Genomic DNA, 23,447 nt, shown 5'->3' on the forward strand with positions numbered 1-23,447 from the left:
TCATTGTTTCACAGTGGTAAGATATTCCTACGACGCACCATTTTAACCATTCCAAGTGTACGGTTCAGTGATATCAACACTGTTGTGTAACCTGAGTTCCCCCAGTGGCCTAGCAGCCTTGTCACTGCCATGGCTCTGGTTCGATCCCTGGCCTGGGAACTTCTGCCTGCCAGGGGTGCCGCCAAAAAAATAAAAAATAAAAAAATAAAATCGATTTTCATCCCTTAAGGAAAAAAAAAATTGTTGCGCAACCATCACCACCATCCATCTCCAGAACTTTTTGATCTTCCGCAAATGGAAACTCTGTCTCCCTTAAACAGTAGCTCCCACTCCCCCCTCACCCAGCTCCTGGGAACCACCATTCTACTTTTAGTTTCTATGAATGTGACTATCTAGAGGCCTCGTTTAAATGGAATCACGCAGCATTTGCCCTTGTGTGTCTGGCTTATTTCACTTGGTGTAATGTTTTCAAGGTTCACCCACATTGCAGCATGTGTCAGAATGTCATGCCTCATAAGGCTGAATAATATTTCTCGTACGTATGCGCCGCATTTTATCCGTTCATCTGCTGAGGGACGTTTGGCTTGTTTCCACTTTGGGGCTGTTGTGAAAAACTGCTCGTTTTAGTTTTACCCCTAAGCAATGAACCGCCTTTAGTTCTGGGCAAGGTGGTCTCCAGGGCACTTGATGTAAGACCCATGGCTGCCACCTAAGAGCATCACTGGCCTGTTTACCTGTGCCTGTGATCAGTGCTAAGAATGCCCTGGATTTCAGGCCGAAGAGGAAGGCGCTCTGTGGAGTTAGGGGACGGAGGTCAGCTAGCGTAGTGCAGACTTTTCCAGTCCGAAGTGCTTGGGAGCCTTGCAAAGAAAGGGGAAGAGGGGACGGTTTTATGGACTTTCCCACATAGTGGCATTCTCTCTCTCTCTCTCACACACACACACACACACACACACACACACACACACACACACTTGCTCCCCACTGGTGAGACCACATTTATTTTCTCAGGCATAAATTACCACCCGGGATGGCTGTACCCAGGTGTTCGTTCACACTACTTCCGGGTGCTGGGGTGAACAGGTGAGAGAAGGTGAAGTTGGAGTGAAACAGGGTGTCAGCAGGCATCTGGCTTCCCCTCTGCGCCCCAAGGAGCAGCCTCTCTCTGGCTCAGGTGACGCGCGGTCAGGTCCAGGCCTCCCTGCAGAGCCAGTCTATCCGCATCACGGCTTCCGCAGCTTCTCTTTGAGGACCTTTGATTGAAACGTGCCCCGCGAGGGGCTCTGAAAGAGGGGTCTCTGCACACAGGGGAGGCAGACATCCCATGTCGCTGTTGAACACGAGCCAGGCCAATGGGGCTCTTCGTGGGGGAGACCTAGAGGGTGGCAGTGCCTCTAAGCCTGATTGTACGTGTGCGCGTGCAAGCCACGTGTCCCTCAGCAGGATTCTAGAACAAAAAGGAACGTGACAGCTTCTGGGGATGGGTAGGATATGAGCTCCAACTTGTATGTCACTGGGGGAAGCACAGGTTCCCAGCAGACACGCAGGGCGGCACACAGCGTGTGTGCCAACCTAGTTCGATGCCAAGAACAGGTAGCTGCACCCACTGGGTTAATAACAGTCTCTGAGCCCTGGATGAAATCCGGGCTCCTCCTCCCCAGGAGTGTGTGGTCCAGCCTCGCCACCTGCTGTGGCTTGTGCGAGGGAAGCTGTTCCCCCCCCACCACCACCCAGCTGACCTGTTTCTTTTCTCTCCTCTTTTCTCCTCTCATCTTCCTTCCTGTCCGGCTGGACCCTCTGCTCCCTGCGCAGGGGAGAATCTGGGATTCTGGGAAGCCTGTGAGGACCTGAAGTACGGAGATCAGTCCAAGGTCAAGGAGAAAGCGGAGGAGATTTACAAGTGAGGAGTAGCCAGAGCGAGGGGATGCCTCCCCTCCGAGCCCCCCCACCTGACCCCCTCCTTGCGCCTGAGGATGGAGGCTGAAGGGAGGCACCCTGTCCCCATCAGCCACTGCACCTTGTGCTGTAAAGACCTTACTGCTGCTCAGGGAGGCTGGGGCTCCTCGGAGGAAAGCCTGGGAGGCGGGTGGCGTGACTCCCCTGCACGGAGGGGAATGTGCCTGGGGTGAAGAGCAAGCTGCCCTGAGTGACAGTGCACAGGGCCTTGTCTCCCTTAGGTCTTGTGAGGGGTGTGTGTGTGTGTGTGTGTGTGTGTGTGTGTGTGTGTGTGTGGCAGAGAGAGGAGAGAACATAAGTGAGGTGGGAAAGACTGCTCCCAGGCTGCCTTAGAGAAGCAAGCACGGGGGTGGGGATGGGTGGGAAGGAGTGTCTGGGACAGTGAGCCCAGCTTGGGGTACAGATGTGACACACACCCCCTTTTTTGTCTTAAAATGGTCCTTTGTGACCAAGGAGTTGGCCAGCAGGCATAGGTGGCATCGTGACTGGGGTTAGATTCTGCCCAAGGTCGCCGCATTGAATTACACAGAAATGTCATCCGCAGGACGTTCCCCCTCTCGCATCTCATCATTCGGGTGTAGCCTCCAGATGACCCAAGAGGCAAGGGTTCCCTTCGGAATGGCCAGGCTGGCTTCCATTGGCTGGGTGGAGCGGGGAGGGGGGTGCGATGAGCCCAGCAGGGTTGCTGAGGGGCAGAGGGGCTGGAGTCTGCACCCCGTCCGGGGTGGAGGGCGCCCTGGTCTGGCCGTGGTCACTCCCTGCCAGTCCTTCGCTCTGCACTGGCCAGAGTGGACCCCCGTCTTGGGCTCTGCTGACTCAGTGTGTTTAGTTCATAGTGGTTCCCAGCCTGTGCTGCTGAGCAGCAGGCAGCCCTCTGAGCGCGGATCCTTCTGGACCCATGGGCTCAGGACGGACATGCCAGTTTTCAGGGGGGCACTGCTGTGGAAGGGAAGGTCATGGGGCCTCACTCCTCACACTTGGCAGCTCCTGGACTTTCTCAGAATTTGCCCACCTCGTCCCCCAGGGCAGAACCGTGCACAGCCGCAGAAATGGGGTGAGGGAGGGGCTGTGGGTCCAGGAAGCTGCCGGGACACCTTCCCCAGGACAGTGGTGCCCCTGGCCTCGCGCACAACCACCCAGCATCGCTCCTGATTCCAAGACTGGCTGCCCCGCCTTTGTGTTGGCTTCGTCCCTCCTGGGCCCCCTGCCAGGCACAGCTTCGTCTGAATCTCTAAATCTTAATGCGCAGCTGAGGAGGGCGGCAGAAGAGCCACAGCCGTGTTCCCAACCCCTCAGCAAGTCAGAGAGGGAGACATCAAGAGAGCTGCTGGGGCCTGAAATACCGGGAGGGGCGGGGGCAGGATGCAGGACATGCCACCGAGTCTGGATTCAAACTGGCGCTCGTCATTGAGTGCCAGGTCATCAGATGGGCTGCCTCCTGACTCCAAGTTTAAGACTCTGGATTGGGCCAGGGGAGAGCAGAGACCCCAGCACACCTGTGTGAGGGTTTCTTAGCCTGATTCCAGGGGGCCCTGAAGCCTGATAACTAAGGAGACAAGTTATAGAGTTGGAGGCTGGATCTGTCATTCTAAAGGCGAGAGCAGGCGTTCCCTGGTGGCTCAGGGGGTTAAGGATCCAGCATGGTCACTGCTGCAGCTTAGGTTCAGTCCCTGGCCCGGGAACATCCACATGCCTTGGGAGCGACAAGAACAACAGCAAAGGCAACAGCCTGGGGCTAATCCCCCAAACCTTTCTCTGCTCTCTTGCAGACGTCAGGGACAGCACAGTTAAAGGCAGTTTCGCATTCCCAGGGCTGGCAGAGCAGCTTTCTCACTTCTAGGAGACGTTCCTGGACAGCCCGTTGGAATTCTCCTGTGTCTCCTAACAAGGGACCATGCTCAGCCCCAGCGACTTGAGTCACGTCTGCCAATCCTCGCTCCCAAGCTGCTGGGAACGTTTCATTGACGGATGTGGTCTGGCTGCCTTTGCTGACATTTTCCTCTGTCTCAGGCTGTTCCTGGCCCCAGGGGCAAGACGGTGGATAAACATAGACGGCAAAACCATGGACATCACGGTCAAGGGGCTGAAGCACCCCCACCGCTACGTGCTGGATGCCGCACAAACCCACATTTACATGCTCATGAAGAAGGTAGGTGGTGTCGTGCTGCGCCTCTGAGGAGGCCGGGGGCCCTTCCCTCCCCAGGTGCCTGGAAGTTTCTTTCTTTTCTTTTTTTTTTTTTTTTTTTTGGGCCACACCTGCAGCATGTGGAAGTGCCTGGGCCAGGGACTGAACTCATGCCTCAGCAGTGATGACACTAGATCCTTCACTGCTAGGCCACACTAGGCCACCGGGGAACTCCTGGAAGGTTCTTCTTCTTCTTCTTCTTCTTCTTTTTTTTTTTTTTTTTGTCTTTGTTCCCGCGGCATATAGAGGTTCCCCGGCCAGGGGTCTCATCAGAGCTGTAGCCACTGGCCTACACCAGAGCCACAGTGATGCCAGATCCGAGCCACGTCTGCAACCTATACCACAGCTCAGGGCGATGCTGGATCCTTCATCCACTGAGCGAGGCCAGGGATGGAACCTGCGTCTTCATGGGTTTGTTACCACTGAGCCACAACGGCAATTCTCTGGAAGGTTCTTTAGATACAGGGAAAGGGAGTTAGTATGTGGGTTCCACTTCACTGGTGTTGGGATGCAGAATTGCCAACTGTCTCTTCCACCTGTCCACGGGGATGGCCCTTCCTCCTGCCACCAAGCCCTCTGGCCAGGGAGGACCCTCTGCGAGGCTGTGGGTTTCTGTGAATGACAAGGTTTTATTAGCTTCCCTTATTTATGTGTTTTTATTAATCTTTTATGTAGATTGTGTTATAAAATTTTAAATTTACTTTAAAAATAGGTAATCATTTATCATTTTCACCAGGCCAGATGAACCATTTTTTAATCATTTCTTTTTTTCATCAGTGGGTTTTCTCAGTGTTTACAAGAAAATTCGCAGCAGGGTTTCTTTCTTTCTTCTTTTTTCTTTTTGTTTTTTGTTTGTTTGTTTGCTTTTGGCCATTCGTGTGGCATATGGACGTTCCTGGGCCAGGGATCGAATCCCAGCTGGAGTTGTGACCTATACCACGGCTGCAGCCATGCAGGAGACTTAACCTGCTGAGCTGGGCGGGGAATCAAACCAGCGTCTTCATGGGGACAAGCTCGCTCATTAACCCACAGCAGGAACTCCAACAGCAGCGTTTCCTTAATCATGCTCTTCCTTGATGTATTTTAAAACTACATTTTGATTCTTAAAAATGGGGTTTTCATAAAACTTTATAGGGAGTCCCCCAGAGAGGGCAGCTGCGAGCCAGAACTAGCCCCTCGTCGTGGGTAACTTAAGAAGAGAATAACATATATGCTTCTTGGTCTCTATGTCACGTGCCGTGTGACACAGTAAATTTGCAGTGACCCAGTGGTTCCAGAATCCCTGTTCCAGAGGTCTAGACTGTCTCCTAGTTCTTCTGACTTCTTCTTTTTTTTTTTTTTTTTTTCTTTTTGCCATTTCTTGGGCCGCTCTCATAGCATATGGAGGTTCCCAGGCTAGGGGTCTAATCAGAGCTGTAGCCACCGGCCTACGCCAGAGCCACAGCAACATGGGATCCGAGCCGCGTCTGCAACCTACACCACAGCTCACGGCAACGCCGGATCCTTAACCCACTGAGCAAGGCCGGGGATCGAACCCGCAACCTCATGGTTCCTAGTCGGATTCGCTAACCACTGCGCCACGATGGGAACTCCCTGACTTCTTTTTATTTAAACTGAACTATAGTCAAATTACAACATTGTGTGAGTTTCAGGTACACAGTAAAGTGATTCAGTTGTGCATACATATGCATGGGTATGTGTGTGTGTGTGTGTATGTATATATGTTCTTTTTCAGATTCTATTATAGATTATTACAAAGTATTGAGTATAAGTCCCTGTGCTAGACAGTAGGTCCTTGTTAGTTATCTATTTTATATATGGTAGTGTGTATCTGTTCATCCCAACCTCCTAATTCATCCCGCTCCTCCTCCTTCCCCTCTGGTAACCCTAAATGTTTTTCCTATGTCTGTGAGTCTGTTTCTGCTTTGTAAATAAGTTCATTTGTATGTGTGTTTTTTAGGTTCCACATATAAGTGATATATAATATTTCTCTTTGTCCGATTTACTTCACTCGGTGTGATCATCTCTAGGTTCATCCATGTTGCTGCAAATGGCATTACTTCATTTTTTATGGCTGAGTAATATTCCAGTGTGTGTGGTGTGTGTGTGTGTACACATAGCATATTTTCTTTCTTTCTTTCTGCTTTTTTTTTTTTTTTTATTTTTAGGGCTGCACCCACAGCATATGAAAATTCCCAGGCTAGAGGTCAAATCAGAGCTGCAGCTGCCAGTCTTCACCACAGCCATAGCAACGTGGGATCCGAGCCACGTCTGTAACCTACGCCACAGCTCAGGGCAATGCCGGATCCTTAACCCACTGGGTGAGGCCAGTGTTCAAACCTGCGTCCTCATGGATATGAGTTGGGTTTGTTACCGCTGATCCACAACAGGAACTCCCCAGCGTATTTTCTTTATCCATTCACCCGTTGATTGGCACTTAGGCTGCTTAGGTTGCGTCCATGTCTTGGTTATTGTGTATAGTGCTGCAGTGAACATTGAGGTGCATATATCTTTTCGAATTAGAGTTTTAGTCTTTTCCAGGCATATGCCCAGGAGTGGGATTGCTAGATGATATGGTAGTTCTGTTTTTAGCATCTAAAGGAACCTGCATACTGTTTTCCATAAGTGGCTGCACCAATTTCCATCCCCACCCACAGTGCGGGAGGGTACCTTTCCTCCACACCCTCTGAAGCATTTCTTGCTTGTAGACGTTTCGATGATGGCCACTCTGACTGGTGTGGGGTGGTACCTCATTGTGGTTTTGATTTGCATTTCTCTCATAATCAGTGATGTTGAGCATCTTTTCATGTACCTGATGGCCGTATGTCTGTCTTCTTTGGAGAAATGTCCACTTGGGTCTTCTGCCCCTAGTTCTTGTAACTTTTACTGCTACTACTTAGTCTTGCGAATGGTACCATTTCAATACATTGTTTAAAAATTCTCAACTGGTTGTTGAGAAATTCTCACGGCTGTTGCTGTGGGCTTTGTCCTGTTTTTGTTATGACTTGAGTTTTCAGTCGGCTTGGAGTAGCAAGTATTCAGGAAACCACTTCTCTGACTGCCCAGGGCCCAATAGGAGTCTGAGCCTGGGTCGTCCTCTTTTGCTTTCAGTTTTTTTGCTTTGTTTGTTTGTTTGCTTTTTAGGGCCACACTCATGGCATACGGAAGTTTCCAGGCTCGGGGTCCAATCAGAACTGTAGCCACCAGCCTACGCCAGAACCATGGCAACTTGGGATCTGAGCCATGTCTGCAACCTACACTACAGCTCATGGCAACACCGGATCCTTAACCCACTGAGCAAGGCCAGGTTCCTAGTCGCATGGTTCCTAGTCGGATTCATTAACCACTGAGCCACGACGGGAACTCCTCTTGGTTTCGTTTTTGAATTCTCTTGCCTGTAGCCTCAAATTCCGGGCAGAAGGGGTTGTTAGCGGGCTTCAAGGTGGAGGGGACTGGGTGAGAGAGGGCGCTTGCTGTGTCCTCGGTTTCACGTGTACGACCCTGAAGCGTACATGAGATGTTGTGTGGGCAGCTGTGGACCCCGGTTCTCACCCGAGGTGCAGCAGCATCACCCGGAGGCTGGTTGGGACTCAGCCGGACCCACACCCTGGGTTTCGGGACCAGGGTGGGCCTGAGGACGTGCATTTCCGGCCAGGGGCCAGATGAAATCGAGGCTGTGGGTCTGGGTCCCACCCTTGAGAACCGCTGCTTTAGACACACCCCTGAGTGCCTTTCACACAAGGACACACCTTCTCTTAACGCAATCATCTCCTGGCCAGAGAAGGCTGGAAAAACGTGGAGTGTCTTCGTGTGATGTGACACTTTCCTTCTCCTAATGACGGTTTCTCTCTTGTTCCCGCTAGGACTCTTATGCTCGCTATTTAAAATCCCCAATCTATAAGGAAATGCTGGCCAAAGCCATCGAACCTCAGGAAACCACCAAGAAAAGGCAAGTCAATGGATGGTCATTGCTGGTCACCTGCTGTTTTTGTTTACAGAGACACGAGGGTCCCTTTCAGCCAGATGGCTGTTACTGAGACCCTTGCCTGATGAAAATGCTGGGGGGTAGGAAGCAGGTCGCAGGGTATCGCTGCCTCCTGGGCTTCACGATGCCCAGAAATTGCGCTCGCGAGACGTGCACAGGAATTACTGCCCGTAAGTTTTGCTTCCCCAACACGGGTTTGAGAGAGTTTGGATGGTCAGATGGGATAATTAGCTTTATCGCACGTGGGAGCATCTCACTGGCGTTTCCACTGTTCCGCTTCTCCACGTCCACCCTGATGTTGTAGGAATCATGTAACTACGTCCTGGTGATGTGCTGGGTAATGGCCGGAGCCCATGGAGAGAACAGTTGATTGCGCCCCAAGAATCTTGGTCACGTGTTCGGGGCAATGAAGAGGGATGCTCCCCGTGTTCTTGCGGACCTGGGGGGACGGCCTGCTGTCAAGTCCCTTCATTCCTTTATTCATTCTCGCCTTCCTCCTTGGAGATGAGGGTCGTGCCACCCAGCAGAGTCCTTGGGCGAAGGCTGAGATGGTCTGCGGGGCAGTGTGAACGCTTTGGGGGAGGAGGGAAGAAAACTCTCCGGGGAGGGAAGAGTCACAAGAGTCACTGAATGACGGCTTGAACAAAGATGGGGTGGGGGGCTCTGGCGGAGGTTTAGCAGCACCAGCACGTGCCCCCCCCCCCCGCCACTGAGCGGACGGTCCCTTGTTTGCCGGCTCAGCCCCCATGCTGGGCTCTCTTCCCGCGTCTCCAGTCCATGCACAAGAGCGGTGGTTGGACCCGAGCCTTGATCAAAGGCACTTAAAAAAAAAAAAAAAACAACTAGTTTCATTCTTGAGGATAATGGGCCTGTTATGAACAAGAGAGAAAGGAGGTCTTTGTGGTGCTGCTAGGTTTACAGGCTGAGGAAGGAGTTCAGTGTCCCTGGGGACTTGAAAGCTGCTTCTTTAAGCCACAAGAAAAGGGCCATAAAAGCTCCAGAAGTTCTGCCCGGAGCGGGGAACCGAGGAGAGACTCCAGCTTCTCTCTCCAGGGATTTTTTTTTAAGCTGGCGTGGACCTGAGAGATCAGCTGGATTGTTGGTGGGCACCCTGGGGGCGGTGTTGGGGGGGAGTGCTGTCACCTCTATTGGGAATGAGAGCCCCCTTAGGACGTGGGAAGCCTGGCCAGTCACTCTGTGGAGATGGCAGAGGGTGCGGGTTTGTCCCATGAATTCCGGGTGTGAGACAGTGCACAAAACTTCATTTTTCCAGAACAAGTTAAATTGGGAGCCCCTGTCTCAGGCATGACTTACGGGGAGGGGAGCCCTCTCCCTCCCTGGGGTAGATACGAGAGCTCCAGCGGCTCATGTGGCCCTGAAATTTGGGGAGGTCTTCAGTTTTAAGTTTCCTCTTGCTGCCGAAATGCTTATTTTCCAAGCCTGCTCAGCATCGCCTGCAGCACTCAGGCACCTGGAGCTTTGTCCTGGCTCCCAGGGCCGTGGTGGAGAGACTTGGTCTTGGGCATCTCCGTCTGGCTCTTGTAGACGGTGCTGACCTGTCCACCTGCACACGGCACCACCAGCTCATCGCCCTCTTCAGGCCCCTGCCCCTTTCTCCACCCACCCAGGCTTGCTCTTGGACAGCTCAGCTCTTTCCTTCCTTCCAAGAACCTTGGCTTTTGAAAACAAAGGCTCCAGCGGTCCCTAGAGGCAAGAACCCTGGGGCTTCCAGTATCCAAAAGCTCCTTGTCCCTTTCTTTCCCTTTCTTAGGAAGTTTAGATGACGTGCGGATTTCTAAACATTGTAGAAGGGACGTCTGTACTTGCGCCCCAGCCTGCGATCTGATGGCAGCTGGCGGTCCCTCTGGCGCCATCCTCCATGGGGGAGAAGAGAGCTAAGGCCAGATGTGCTTCTGTGGGCTCTCCCGAGGTTCCCCAGGAGGATGAGGGAACAGTCCAGAGTCTGGCGAACTGCCCTCACCTCCTGCCACCGGTCCCCTTGTCGCCATCGGGCGAGCACCTGGCTTCCCACCGACTGCCCGTCTTGTCCTTCCTTTCAGCTCGAGCCTCCTGTTTATGCGACGTCACCTGCGCTCCAGCCCGAGCCCCGTCATCCTCAGGCAGCTGGAAGAGGAAGCCAAGGCTCGAGAGGCAGCCAACACCGTGGACATTACCCAGGTCATGAGCAAGCTGGACCGCAGGAGCCAACTCAAAAAAGAGCTGCCCCCCAAATAAATCCACCGTCATTCCCGGGGAGGAGGGTTGGGTGGAGGGGCACGTGGGCAAGGCCAGCAAAGAGGCAGGTCAGAGTCTAGAGGAGGCCCTTCGGCATTCGTGGGGCAGTGGGCTAGTCAGAGTCTCCCCGATTCCTCTGCCCTCCATCATGGGTTTCCTGGTCCCACTGCAGCAGCACACCGAGGCGCCCGCTGGGCATGGTAGGGGAGGCATCTGACTCATGGGGCTGTGAGATGGTGTGCCTCACCTTAGGGAGCTTTTGGGAGGGAGACCCAGAGAGGAAAGGCCACCTTGTGCACCGCCATGGGCTTGGGAAAATTAACCAGAAGCCCTCTCCCACCCCCAAGGCCTTGTTCATTGAGGCAGGTCTGTTTCCAATAGCTTCATGAAGCCCCTCATCCTATCTCTGAGGCAGTGGGGGGGTCCCCCCAAGGGGCAGACTGCAGGGCTCCGCACAGATGTCCTGCTCCTGGGCCTCTCTGTACACCTGCCTGGAAAAGCTCGGCTGAGGCATTTCTGCTGAGCTTGTTCCTGGTCCTGGTTTTTGAGGGTTGGTGGGCTCCCTCCTCTCCTTTTGTGTCCCCATCGCAAAAGGAGATGATGCCAGGGGAATTGGTGGCTTGTCGGAATGAAGGACTCAGGTTGGAGGCCTCTGGGACGGTCAAGGTGAGATGAGCTTCCAGGTGTACCCCCCCGTCCTTGGACAAAGGACATGGGGAGGGGGCTGGTAGCGGTCTGGGGATTTTCACAAGGAATCAGAGTCAAAAGAAATACTCTCTGGGATATTTTCTAGATGTTGGATCTTCCCTCCTCTGTAGCTTTAGATGAGGCCAGCCTGCGTCAGGGACGGTGGGGGCGGGGGTGGTCAGAGCAGTTCCAATTCTGACCTTGGAGCCCTAGAAGGTAATTCTCGAAGTTGGGTCTACCCCTGTACACGGGTGTAATAATGCAAAGGAGCTAGAACGAGTCGATGAGCAAGGGACCAACCCTATACACCCAGAAGACTCATTGTTCAGCGACTTAACTGAGCACCTACTATGTGCCAGGCACTGGTGAATAACACAGACATGGTCACTGCCTCATGGGGTGTATAGTCTGGGACTCATGAGAAAAATCATGAAGCCAACTATAGCACATAGCTATTGGCTGTGTAACAAATGACCACAAAACTGGAGTGGTATGTAAGAATATGTTGGGACCATGCTTCTGGTCCCAACCAGATATGCCATATGGGGTCATCTCTGTGGCTGTGTTGATCTTGGTGGGGCTCGAACTGGGGTGGCCTAGGCTGGGATGAGTGGAAGGTTTCTGCTCACACGTCTCTTAGCCTTCAATAGCCTGGCCTAAGCATGAGCCTGTGACGATGGCAGAATTGCAGGGGAGTAGTTAGGAGCATGTGAGGTTCTTGTGATGAAGGCTTGGAACCCGTACCTCATCTTATTAACCAAAGCAAGTCACAAATCTAGCCTCGAGGCGAGGGGTGGGGAACATGGTTCTACCTCTTCCCGTGAGAGGAATTTCACAACCTTGCGGTAAAGGACAAGGAGACAGCCTAAGGAGGGCTGAAGCAATCCTTGCAATCAACAACTCAAACACATAAGAGGATAAAAGCCGGAGAATATGCTTCAAGGGAATGGATGTGGTGCTAGGACAGGGAAGATGAGGCGAGTGTAGACCAAAGAGGTGGTGACAGACAAGAGGAGTTGGCCATACGGAGTGTGGGCTGGGCAGGAAGAACTTGTCCAGGTGAGGGGACTGCTTGAGGTGGGGAATGGCTCAGAGCGGATTGAAAGGCCAGGGGAATGGAGCCTGGTGGACATGGGGGAAGTGGTGCCAGATGAGGTTAGAGAGGTGGGAAGGGCAGGTGATCGAAGACTTTCTAGGCCATTGTAAGGAGTTTGTGGCTCTTGGTTTCATGTTAGAAAAATGATCTATTACTTCCCCCATGTTCCCTGGTCATAGACTCTGAAAGAGCACCTAGAAATATGCTGTATTCATCTCTGTTTGACGAATGTTGGAGTCTTCTAACGCAGGGAGGGCACTCTAAGCAGAAATTTCAGGTGATGAACCGTTGTAAACCGAGGGACACGAGGGGAGAGACCCGATCTCACTCACTGTTTGGAGTCTAATGCCTGAGATGTAGTGAATTCTGCATAAATATATTACAAGGGTAGATAGATGGTTGGATGGATAATGAATAGATGGTTGGGATGGATGCATGGATGGATGAACAGATGGATGAATTAATGGATGCTTGGATGGATGGATGGATGGACAGATGGATAGATGGATGATTAGAAAGAGCCTTGGATTTGTAGAAGGCATCCTAGGCTCTGGTCGTCATTCTACCACTAGCCATGTGATCTTGAGCAAGTCACATCCCCTCTCTGCTTCGTGATTTGAGAAATGAGGGGTTGGGACCAGATCCATGCTTCTCAAATCAGACTCAGTGAATTCCAAGAGGATACTCAGCTTTGAGCATCCGTTTTACTTGAAGATTTGGGATGGGAGAAAAGTTAGATAATTTTTCAAATTTCACATTAAAATAATCATGAATATATCACGAATTAGACTGCAAGATGTATATGAATTTTTTAAGATAAAGTTTGAGACATCAAAGACATCTCACGCTTGGCTGTGGCTTTGCCCTCAGACTCCTGGGAGAGCAGGGTTCCCCGGCTCGCCTGCTGTTTGACCTACTTTCATGGGAAAGTTTGAGAAGCATGAAACTGGAGGTATTCGCCACCCCTTCTAGTTATCCCGTATGACCTGGGATTACACATCTAGCAAAACAGTGATAAGGGGATGGAGGGGGAGTCAAAATATATCCTGAGTTCATCAGGGCACAGACCATGTCTTGTTCATCTTTGACTCAGCCATTCACCATTTTACTCCTCTCACGTGAGACAAGCCTGCTTCACTTGACTCTCATCCTCCATCAGACTAGCAGGTGCTCTGTGTCAGACACATAGTAGGTTTGCCACACATATTGATGGAAACCTCTCAAGGTCGGACACAGAAGGATCCCACAATCTAAGGAGAGGCACAGGCAGGTTACCAAAGTAGGTTATCATTCTTGGATGCACGAGTAATGAAGGGCCTCAATGCGACCCATCTGAAGGAAGGTAGATAATAAATGGCTTCACTTCTTTTTTTTAAGGGCCACACCCATGGCATATGGAGGTTTCCAGGCTAGGGGTCAAATTGGAGCTGCAGCTGCTGGCCTACGCCACAGCCACAGCAATGCAGGATCGGAGCCACGTCTGCAACTTACACCACCGCTCACGGCAATGCCAGATCCTTAACCCACTGAGCCAGGCCAAGGATCGAACCCACATCCACGTGCGTGGATACTAGTCAGGCTCCTTACTGCCGAGCCACAGTGGGAACTCCCAATGGCTTCACTTCTGGATGGCAGCAGTCACGCTCCACAAATATATTTTATTTTTCATATTAAAGTATAATTGATTTACAGGATTATATTAGTTTAGTGTCAACATACACAATGATGTAGGTGTGCAACATAGTGATTCAATGATTTTGTAGATTATACTCTGTTTAAAGTTACTATAAAACATTGGCTATATTCCCTGGGCTGTATATTCATTATACCCTGGTCTTATTTATTTTCTACCTAGTAGTTTGTACCTCTTAATGCCCATCCACAAAGGTATTTTTAAAAACCTGTTTTGTGGGAGAGCCTGTGGTGTGTGCTGTGGCACAGATACAAAAACCAACAATGTGTTCTCTGCCCTCAGGGGGCTGACAAGGGTACATAGATGCCAACAGCCACAGCCCGAGGCAGGAGGTGATCGTGGCTGGACAGTGTACAACACGCATGGAGGTGGCAGAGAATCATTTGGCCTGGGGGATTAAGGCAGGATCCACTAGGAAATTCTGATGTTTGGTAGGAAAGGAGCCACAGGTCCCTACCCAGTTTCGAGGTTTTGTAAGAGCATCTGCTTCTAGACTCCAGTCAGTGGCACCTGCTCCCACCAGCTTTGTTTCTATGCATCAATCTCAAATAGTATAAAAATAGTGTTCATGTGGACAGTATGATGGATACATTTAAATTACTATGATATCCTCTATTATGCCATGTACTTAGGCACCCTCTTAATTCCATTAATGCTGTGGGGTTTTTTTTTTGTTTGTTTGTTTGTTTTTTTTTGCCTTTTCTAGGGCCGTTCCCGAGGCATATGGAGGTTCCCAGGCTAGGGACTGAGTTGGAGCTGTAGCCACCAGCCTACTCCAGAGCCACAGCAACGTGGGATCCGAGCCATGTCTTTGACCTACACCACAGCTCACAGCAACGCTGGATCCTTAACCCACTGAGCAAGGCCAGGGATTGAACCCACAACCTCATGATTCCTAGTCAGATTCACTAACCACTGTGCCATGGCAAGAACTCCAATGCCATGTTTTAAAGACAGCATGAGTCTCTCCACCCATGTGTTGTGTATCTTATACTAGAATATGTTATGCTGTGAGATACGAGGATTCCTTTTGGAGGATTTCAGATTCAAGCTTGGCTTTTGGGGAAAAGACTGCTTTTGTTGTGAGAGTTGAGTGGAACTACAAGGTCTGGGGACAAGACCATATGAAATAGAGTGCTTAGGAAAATGCCTGGTGTATTTGTGCTCCGTAAATGCTAGCTGCTGTGATCATCACAACCGTTATTATCATTACTATTATTACCATCACCACCACCACCATCACCGTGATCAGCACTGTCACTCTCATCATCACCACCACCACCACCAACACCATCACCATTGTCACCATCACCATTATCATCACTTTCATCACCACCACCTCCATTAGTACCATCACCACCACCATCATCACTCTCATCATCACCACCACCAACAGTACCATCACCCCCACCACTATCACCATCACCATCATCATCACCATCACCACCACCACCATCAATACCATCACCACCACCATCACCATTATCACCATCACCATCATCATCACTTTCATCACCACCACCGCCACCATTAGTACCATCACCCCCACCACTATCACCATCACCATCATCATCACCATCACTCTCATCATCACCATCACCACCACCACCATCAATACCATCACCACCACCATCACCATTATCACCATCACCATCATCATCACTTTCATCACCACCACCACCACCATTAGTACCATCACCACCACTATCTTCACCATCACTCTCATCATCACCACCACCAATACCATCATCACCACCATCACCACCATCACCATCACCACCATCAGTTTCATCACCACCACCACCACCAATAGTACCATCACCCCCACCACTATCACCATCACTCTCATCATCACCACCACCACCAACAGTACCATCATCCCCACCACTATCACCATCACCATCATCCATCACTCTCATCATCACCACCACCATCACTATGATCAGCACTATCGCTCTCATCACCACCACCGCCATCACCATCATCGTCACCATCACCATCATCACCACCACCACCATCACCACCACCATCATCACCACCACCATCAACACCATCATCCCTGGTAGCTTGATGGTCTTAAAGTGTGCTTGTGTGTTCTTGCATCTGTCAGTGTTGCCCAGTACTGTGATTCACTTTATTTATTATTTAGGTAATCTCCTAAGGTGTATTTAAAGCATTGTTGACCCAAGTCATCTTACTTCCCTTGTCCCTCAGAGTCTAGCTCCCAAGGGACCCTTTAGGAGATATTGGAGGGAGGAGAATGGGGCGCTGGTGTCATGTCGTCTGTCTGCAGCTCCTATGAGAGGGCTGACCAGCAACAGCATAGTGACTGGTCAGTCAGTCCATCGATCCTGAGTTTCGTGGCTGGGTAAGGGTCTGTTCAAAATGAGGGGGTCTTGTGCTGGGCTGTGACAGATGAGATGACCGGTAGCAGAAGTGGCGTGCTCATCCACGTGGACTTTTTCCCCACGGAGCCAACTTTGCTCATTCTCTTTTGGAGGCAGTGGGGAAAGGGAGAGGGCGGGGGACGGGAAGGGGCTCGGGTACACTGCATGCTGCACCGGGACGCGACCCTCTCCTCCTGCCTGCACCCAGGAAGTGGCCGCAGGGTCTCCTCCAAGTTCTCAGGACAGGAAGTGAATTGCATCTCTGCACCACCTGCTTTGCCTTTCATTAAAAAGCCTGTGCTGTGTTCTCATGTCAAGGAACCCCCTCCATTTCATGCTCCTTTCCCCAGCTCTCTTTGCTCCCTTGCATAATAAAATGGCAGCACACAGCCTAGCGTTCCTTCGCCGTGTCTCTGTTGTGTCATTTCTTTGCCACGTGCCTTGCACGCCTCTGCTTTGCTACTTCACACCAATGGTGGGTGTGGCATGGGCTGAAGGGGCAGGGTTTCTGTGGGAGGGGCCAGGGGCACCGAGGGCCAGGGTAGAGGAGGCATCTTCTTGCTTCAGTGTCCAGGGCCCATGGGCTAATGGCTATTTGCCCAGAGAAAAGGATCTTCTCAGGCCAGGTAAGTGAAGCAGGACCATGGCCACCTTCCTTGCCTGTCCTGTCATTCCTCCTGGGAAAAAGAAGGTACTGGGGGAGGAGAGGAGTCGGGGAGGAAGGTGCAGGATTGGGTGGGGGGATAGGGAGTGGCTCATCCTATCATAAGCTGTATAATCTTGGTCAAGCTGCATCATTTCCATGAGCCTATGGTTTTTTTGTTTTGTTTTTTACTCTATAAAGTGGGGATTATAACAGGGGTTTGGGGATTATACCAGGAGTCTATCACAGATTCTGAGTAAGTGGGCTTTACATGAATGGACTGAGGGCGGGGGGTCCTCCGTCGGCTCGAGGGAGGAGAGGATGCCTCTCTGTCTCTCTTAATGAAGCCTATTTCCTAGTTTGGTGTTTTGACCCGCTCACCAGGACTCCAGGTCCTGTCCAGATCCCACAGGCAGTGGGAGGCAACATGGGTCAGTAGAAGAAGCAAGGGCTCTGGGGTTACACCCACCTGGGATAGGCTTCTCATTTGGTCACTGTATTGGTTATTGATCGCTACAGAGCAAATCAGCGCACACAGCCATTTATTATTAGCTCAGGTGAGACTTGCCGGGGTTCTCTGCTCAGGGTACACAGCTCAAGGTGTTGCCAGGCTGTCTATGTTCTTTTTTTTGGAGGGGGTGCTGCATCAGTGGCAAGCAGAAGTTCCTGGGCCAGGGATCGAACCCATGCCATACAGCAGTGATAACACCACATCCTTAACCCACTGAGCCACCAGGGAACTCCAGGTGTCTCTGTTCTTATCTGGAGGCTCTTGGGAAGACTCTGCTCCCAACCTCCTTCAAGTTGTTGCAAGGATCCAGTTTCTCGTTGCAGGACCGAGGGTCCCCTCTTTTTGCAGGTTGTTAGCTGAGGGTTGCTCTCGGCTTCTAGAAGCTGTTTGAATTCCTTGCCACATGCTCCCCATCCTCCATCTTCAAAGCCAACCAGGGAGAACGTCTCCCTCCTTAAATTCCTATCATGCTCAGACCTCTCTGACCTCTGTCTGTGGCCTTGAGACTCAGATTAGAAGTGTCCCGTGCTGAGGTCAGGCTCCCTCGAGCCAGCCCTTTGTAAAGTCACCTGTGCCCCATCACATGGCCTGACCACGGGGGTGGCTATCCCATGACATTTAAGTTTACAGCCATCCCGAAAGACAGCCAGGGATCTTGGGGCCACCTTAGAGTTGCACAGTCACCAGTTTGTTGTGGGAGCCTGGGGAAGAGACTGAACCCCTTCGGTCCTCAGCCTTCTGTTCTTTAAAATGGGGTGGTTATGGATTCCTGGAGTACCTGGCACCTAGGAGATGCTTAATAAACTGCAGGCCATGCTTCCACCTAACACTCATCTCCCAACCATCAGGGCTCAGTCTCCCCTGCCATTAGTATCATTCTTCTTTGCAGACTGTGTCCTAAGTGGGGACCTGTGTCCCTGTAGCAGGTGTTAGAAGCACAGGGCAGAGCTCACCTACGTACAAGGCAGTGACCTCCGTGTTTGTGAGAAGAGGCTTCCCTGAGTCACACCCCTGAGATGCTCCTTCCGTGGGGCTGGGCTGGGGCTGGGATCTGCGTTTATAATGGGCGCCCTGGGTGATTCTGATCTGCCCGCCACACAGAGACATCCAGCAGCCCTCACCCATGCATACTGTGCTGCCAGCGAGCCTAGTTTCAAAGCCTGCTCACCATTCCCCGTGGTCCGGGGGACTGGTTTCTCAAAGCGTCCATTTTCCCATCTATAAAGCGGGTGTCATCATATCCAGCGGCCTCCCTGGGTGGCTCTGGGGGGTAAATGCCATGATCCACAGAAAGGGCTCAGCCCAGAGGCTCACATTTGCCAGATTCTCACTGCACATTAACAGCAATAATAACGACTTTTTTTTTTTTAATTTTTGGGGCCGCATCCATGGCATATGGAAATTCCCGGGCTAGGGTCGAATCAGAGCTGCAGTGGCCAGCCTACGCCACAGCCACAGCAATGCTAGATCTGAGCCACATCTGTGACCTACACTGCAGCTCACGGCAATACCAGATCCTTAGTCCACTGAGTGAGGCCAGGGATTGAACTCACATCCTCATGGACACTAGTTGGATTCTTAACCACAACGGGAACTCCGTGATAATGATTATAATAAGCCAGCGCCCCCAGGTCTGGGCCTTGGCTCTGGTTTGTTGGCCTCTCTGAGCAGTGGAAGAGCATCAGCAGCTCTGAGCTGCTGTTTCAGAGTCTTGCTTGGACAGCAGGGGGCAGGTGGGGGAGAATGGAGAGCTTCCTGCCCTGAAGGCAAAGCCCTCTGTGGCCTCCTGGATTTTCTCTTCCTCCAAAGGCTTTTCTCGGATGTGCCTGCCCTTCCCTCTTCAGGTGGGAACTGGCGCACTCAGGTGGCCTGGGGACCAGGCCACACTCCTCAGAAGCCAGCAGCCTGCAGCGCAGCGCCCGGAGCTGCCCTCCTTTGGCCCCAGGGCAGTGTCCGGGCCCCGCGGGCAGGCAGCTCCCTCTAATCGGGCCGCCGTGTGGCTGTGGCCATTTCAAAGAGGGTTTGCTCTTCACTTCCAAGTCTCTACTGGAGGCAGACTTGGTCCGACCATCCTGGAGCGTCCCCTCCCCGCCAGGATCAGCTCATCTTCCAGCTCCGTTCACACGGGCCTTTGACAAGGCATGTGGCCTCGACAGGCCTCCTGGAGGGGACGGTGAACCGGGTGGAAGAGAGGTGAGAGTACAGAGCCTCCCTGAAAATTCTGATTTTAGCAAAGCTCTCTCGGGCTCCTTCAGCTGGAAACGTGCCTGATCCCACGCTCGTGCCCCGCTGCTCCAGGACACTGGGGCCACTGTGGACCCAGAAGGTGGATATTCCTCCCCTCGGGGCACTGAGTAACCTCTTCCCCCTGTATTCCTGGTTCCTTCTCCTTGGCTGTGCCTGCGGGAGGCCTGGGAAAGTGGCCAGTGTGGACATGGGTTGGGGTCAGGACAAGGCGGGTGGACTTGGGCCTGGGAGAATCAGCACCAACACATCGAGGGTTCCTTCTGCCACCTCCACTGCTCTGTCAAAAGACGTTTCTTTCTTTCTTTCTGTCTATCTGTCTTTTTAGGGCCGCACCCACTGCATTTGGAGGTTTCCAGGTTCGGGGTTGAATCAGAGCTATAGCTGCTGGCCTACTCCACAGCCACAGTAACACAGGATCCAAGCCACGTCTGCGACCTACACCACAGCTCATGGCAACACCGGATCCTTAACCCACCGAGCGAGGCCAGGAATCCAACCCTCGTCCCCATGAATCCTAGTCAGGTTCTTTACTCTTGAGCCACAACAGGAACTACTCAAAAGAATTTTAAATGGGAGTTCCCTGGTGGCCTAGTGGTTAAGGATTCGGGTCGGGGTGGTCATTGACGTGGCACGAGTTCCATCCCTGGCCTAGGAACTTCCACATACTATGGGCCCAACCAAAATACGATAGGAAAAAAAAAAAGAGTTAAAAAAAAAAGAGTTTTCAATGCCTCTGACCCTTAGGTGGTACCCTGGGGGGGAGAGCTTGGGCCGGCATGTGGTGGATGCTAAGCGTGGCTCACTGCGGCTGGAGCTAATGGATGACTGGGGGCGCCTGGCCGCACCCCAGCATCTCAGGCCTGGAAGAAATTCAGTCTGTGCCCTGGGATACAACTGTCTGGCTCTGGGGACATGGCTAGGGCTTGGGGACAGGCAGGCCCCTTGGCAGGAGGTCTCTGGGTGGCCGTGCCATTCTTCTGAGTCCCCAGGAGGCAGCTAGACGGAGCCCGAGCTCCAGGCTCTGGAGGGGCTAAGTCAGCAGAGAGCAGCCCACGGGCCGTGGACCGGCCGTGCCACTCACTCTGAGCTCTCTCTCTCCTTCTCCGCAGCTGGGCCAGCTCATGGCCCCCAGCCCCCACCTGGCCGTCTACACTGGGACCTGCGTGCCCCCCTCTCCTTCCAGCCCCTTCTCCCCGCACTGCCGCTCCCCCCGCAGGCCCTTCCCCTCGCCCTGCCGCTTCATCCGGAGGCCCAGCAGCGCCGTCTGCCCCTCGCCCATCAGAGTGGCCTTGGAGAGCTCCTCGGGCTCAGAGCAGAAGGGGGAGGCCAGCGGGGCCGGAGCCTGCCGCGGGCCCTCGGATGCTGAGACCAGCGAGGCCTCCGTGGACCAGCCCCGGCCCGGAGCCCCTCCCAAGGCCCGCGTGGCTCTGTCCCTTGGCCGGTTTCTGAGGCGGGGCTGTTTAGCCTCGCCCGTCTTTGCCAGGCTCTCACCCAAGTGCCCCCCTGTGGCCCACGGGAAGGTGCAGCCTCTGGGGGACGTGGGCCAGCAGCTGCCACGACTGAAATCCAGGAGGGTGACAAAGTAAGAACAGGGCAGATTGTGCATGTTTCTGTGTATGTGTGTGTGTGTATGTGTGTGTGTGTGCTTGTTTATAGATGTCTGGTGAGGACTGCACGTGCATGCGTGTGTGTGTGCACGTGCATGCACACACAGATGTCTGTGTGTACACACACGGTGAGGACTGTGTGTGTATCTGTGCATGGATGTCTGGTAAGGACCGTTTGTGTATCTCTGTGTGTGTGTCTGTGCATGTATGTCTGGTAAGGACTGTGTGTGTGTGTTTGTGTGTTTGTGCACAGATGTCTGGGGAGGACCGTGTGTGTGCGTGCACACACGGGTGTCTGGTGAGGACTGTGACTCTGTGGTCCAGGTGCTGGGGGAGGTGGTTGGGGGCTGGGTAATGAGGAAGATTCTGGGAGATCAGACACCACAGGCAGCCCTTCAATACCCCTGGCCCGCTGGCTAGTTTCTAGAAGCTCAGAGCCGCCCTCCTCTGTCTTCCCGAAGCGAGAAGAGTGTCTTTCTAATCCATCCTTCTCCCTCTGCCTGCACTTCTGCCCACCCTGCCACACCCCAAGAACGTTTAGTCTTATGAATCTGCGGCATTTTTTTAAAGGGCAGGAAAGTTCAGTGGCAGCAGTGGGAACCCAGGTGGTGGGTGTCCAGGGCGTGGTTCCGGGGCTCCACGTCCCCTTCCCTGCCTTTGGTGCCCACTCCTTCCACCCCAGCGAGGTCCCTCAGAGGGGCTGGCAGGGATGCCGAAGTGCCCAGTCTCTGTCCAGGGGCGGCCCCTCTAAATTCCACCGCGAGTGGTGCTGCAGGACTGGCCCCATGCCCCGAGGCAGCTCTCTGGGTACAGAACAGAAGCTCTGAGGGGCACCTGATCACTCCTGGACCAGTGGCAGAAAGGAACGTTCTAGACAATGCAAAACAAAGAATCAACCCCCACCTTTATTTGCTTTGGGGGAGACCTTGGGGGATATCCCTGGACCAACTGACACGCTGCTGTGTCTGGCCATGCCTGGTTCTGGAGAGAGGAGCCCTGCTGAGGTCTTAGGTTGCCATGGATACCCCAGTACCCACCTCTACTGAGCAGTGTGCTGGGGGACAGCCGGGAGTTGACATTACTGCTCCTCTCCTGCCTGGGTCGGCTGGTGGAGGAGGTGGGGGAGGGTCGGGATGCAGCTCGGACACGTCTGTCGATTCTTCCCAACTGGCCCTGCTGAGGGAACGTTCTAGCTTTGTGGCCACAGCCATGTACACATGCAGACTTGGGCCTATCCGAAAGCTCTTTTCTCAGTGGCCACCGCTTCATGGAAGCCAGTTTAAAGGGGCTGAGGATTAAGTCCTTACAGGTGCAGTATTTGTTCTGCGTTCATCAAAACCGTAAAAACTCAGGTCCCTTGAAAATGAAAATAAAGCATTTTCTGAGTTATCTGAATTTCAGCGGGAAAATGTGCGTTTCCCCTCATCCCCAGTGAAAGGGACCTGCTGGGCAATCCCTGCACACATAGCTTTTGGCAAATACACCTGTGTCCACGCTTCTGTAGGGGCATCGGGGTGGGTTGGGGATTTGGTGGCCCTCCTGTCCCCACACAGTTGCTTTCCTCTTGTGCCTGAAGCTTTTTCCAGATCAAGATGGATGTGCCGACGGGAAGCGGGACCTGCCTGATGGACTCGGAGGACACTGGGACAGCAGATCAGGATGGCCAGGCCATAGAGAAGGAGGTCATCTGCCCCTGGGAGAGCCTGGCCACGGGGAAAGCTGGCTGAGCGCGGCGCCTCGGACCGGGAAGACGCGCCCACAGACTCGGCTGGATGGGGCCACGGGACACGCTTGCTCTGGAACCAAAGTGCATTAGATCATGTGTGGGGATTGGAGAAACAGATGGGATGGAGTCCGAAGAAGAGCATGCTGGCCGGGCTCCCGGCGGCCAACGCCTTCCCCTTCCCCTGACTTTTCCTCCCTTGGTCAGAAGACAGGCATGTGGACCAGAGGCCTCTATTGCTGCCTTAAACACTGATAAAAGGTTAACTTATAAAAGTGTTTGGGGGCTGGAATGGTCGTGTGCCTGGTTCCTCTCGCTATTGACGAGCTATGGCTTAGGAGATAAACGCCTATCTTTGGTTTTCTGGACAAAGGGAACGGAATCCCTTCCAAGAAACTCCCTCCCTGTCTAAATGGGTTTGCGTGTGATGCTTTCATCAGCAGACGCCCCCGAGGGGAAGCCTGGGGTTGGAGGGCATCACACAGAAAGAGG

General features: G+C 52.8%; 1 protein-coding gene across 4 annotated transcripts in view; it reads left to right on the top strand.

Annotated features, from left to right (window-relative positions):
* Window positions 1-23,247, top strand: part of RGS9 (regulator of G protein signaling 9) — a 72,662-nt gene extending 49,415 nt beyond the window's left edge. For all 4 annotated transcript variants that reach the window (XM_021066722.1, XM_021066721.1, XM_021066723.1 and 1 more), the window contains exons 14-19: window positions 1,813-1,900; window positions 3,967-4,105; window positions 8,005-8,090; window positions 10,187-10,304; window positions 20,735-21,207; window positions 22,809-23,247. In XM_021066722.1, the coding sequence (XP_020922381.1) occupies window positions 1,813-1,900; window positions 3,967-4,105; window positions 8,005-8,090; window positions 10,187-10,304; window positions 20,735-21,207; window positions 22,809-22,959 (1,055 nt within the window). In that variant the 3' untranslated portion in view covers window positions 22,960-23,247. The remainder of the gene's footprint in view (window positions 1-1,812; window positions 1,901-3,966; window positions 4,106-8,004; window positions 8,091-10,186; window positions 10,305-20,734; window positions 21,208-22,808) is intronic.

Source organism: Sus scrofa, chromosome 12 (genome assembly GCF_000003025.6).
Source record: "Sus scrofa isolate TJ Tabasco breed Duroc chromosome 12, Sscrofa11.1, whole genome shotgun sequence".
Taxonomy (NCBI): Eukaryota; Metazoa; Chordata; class Mammalia; order Artiodactyla; family Suidae; genus Sus; species Sus scrofa.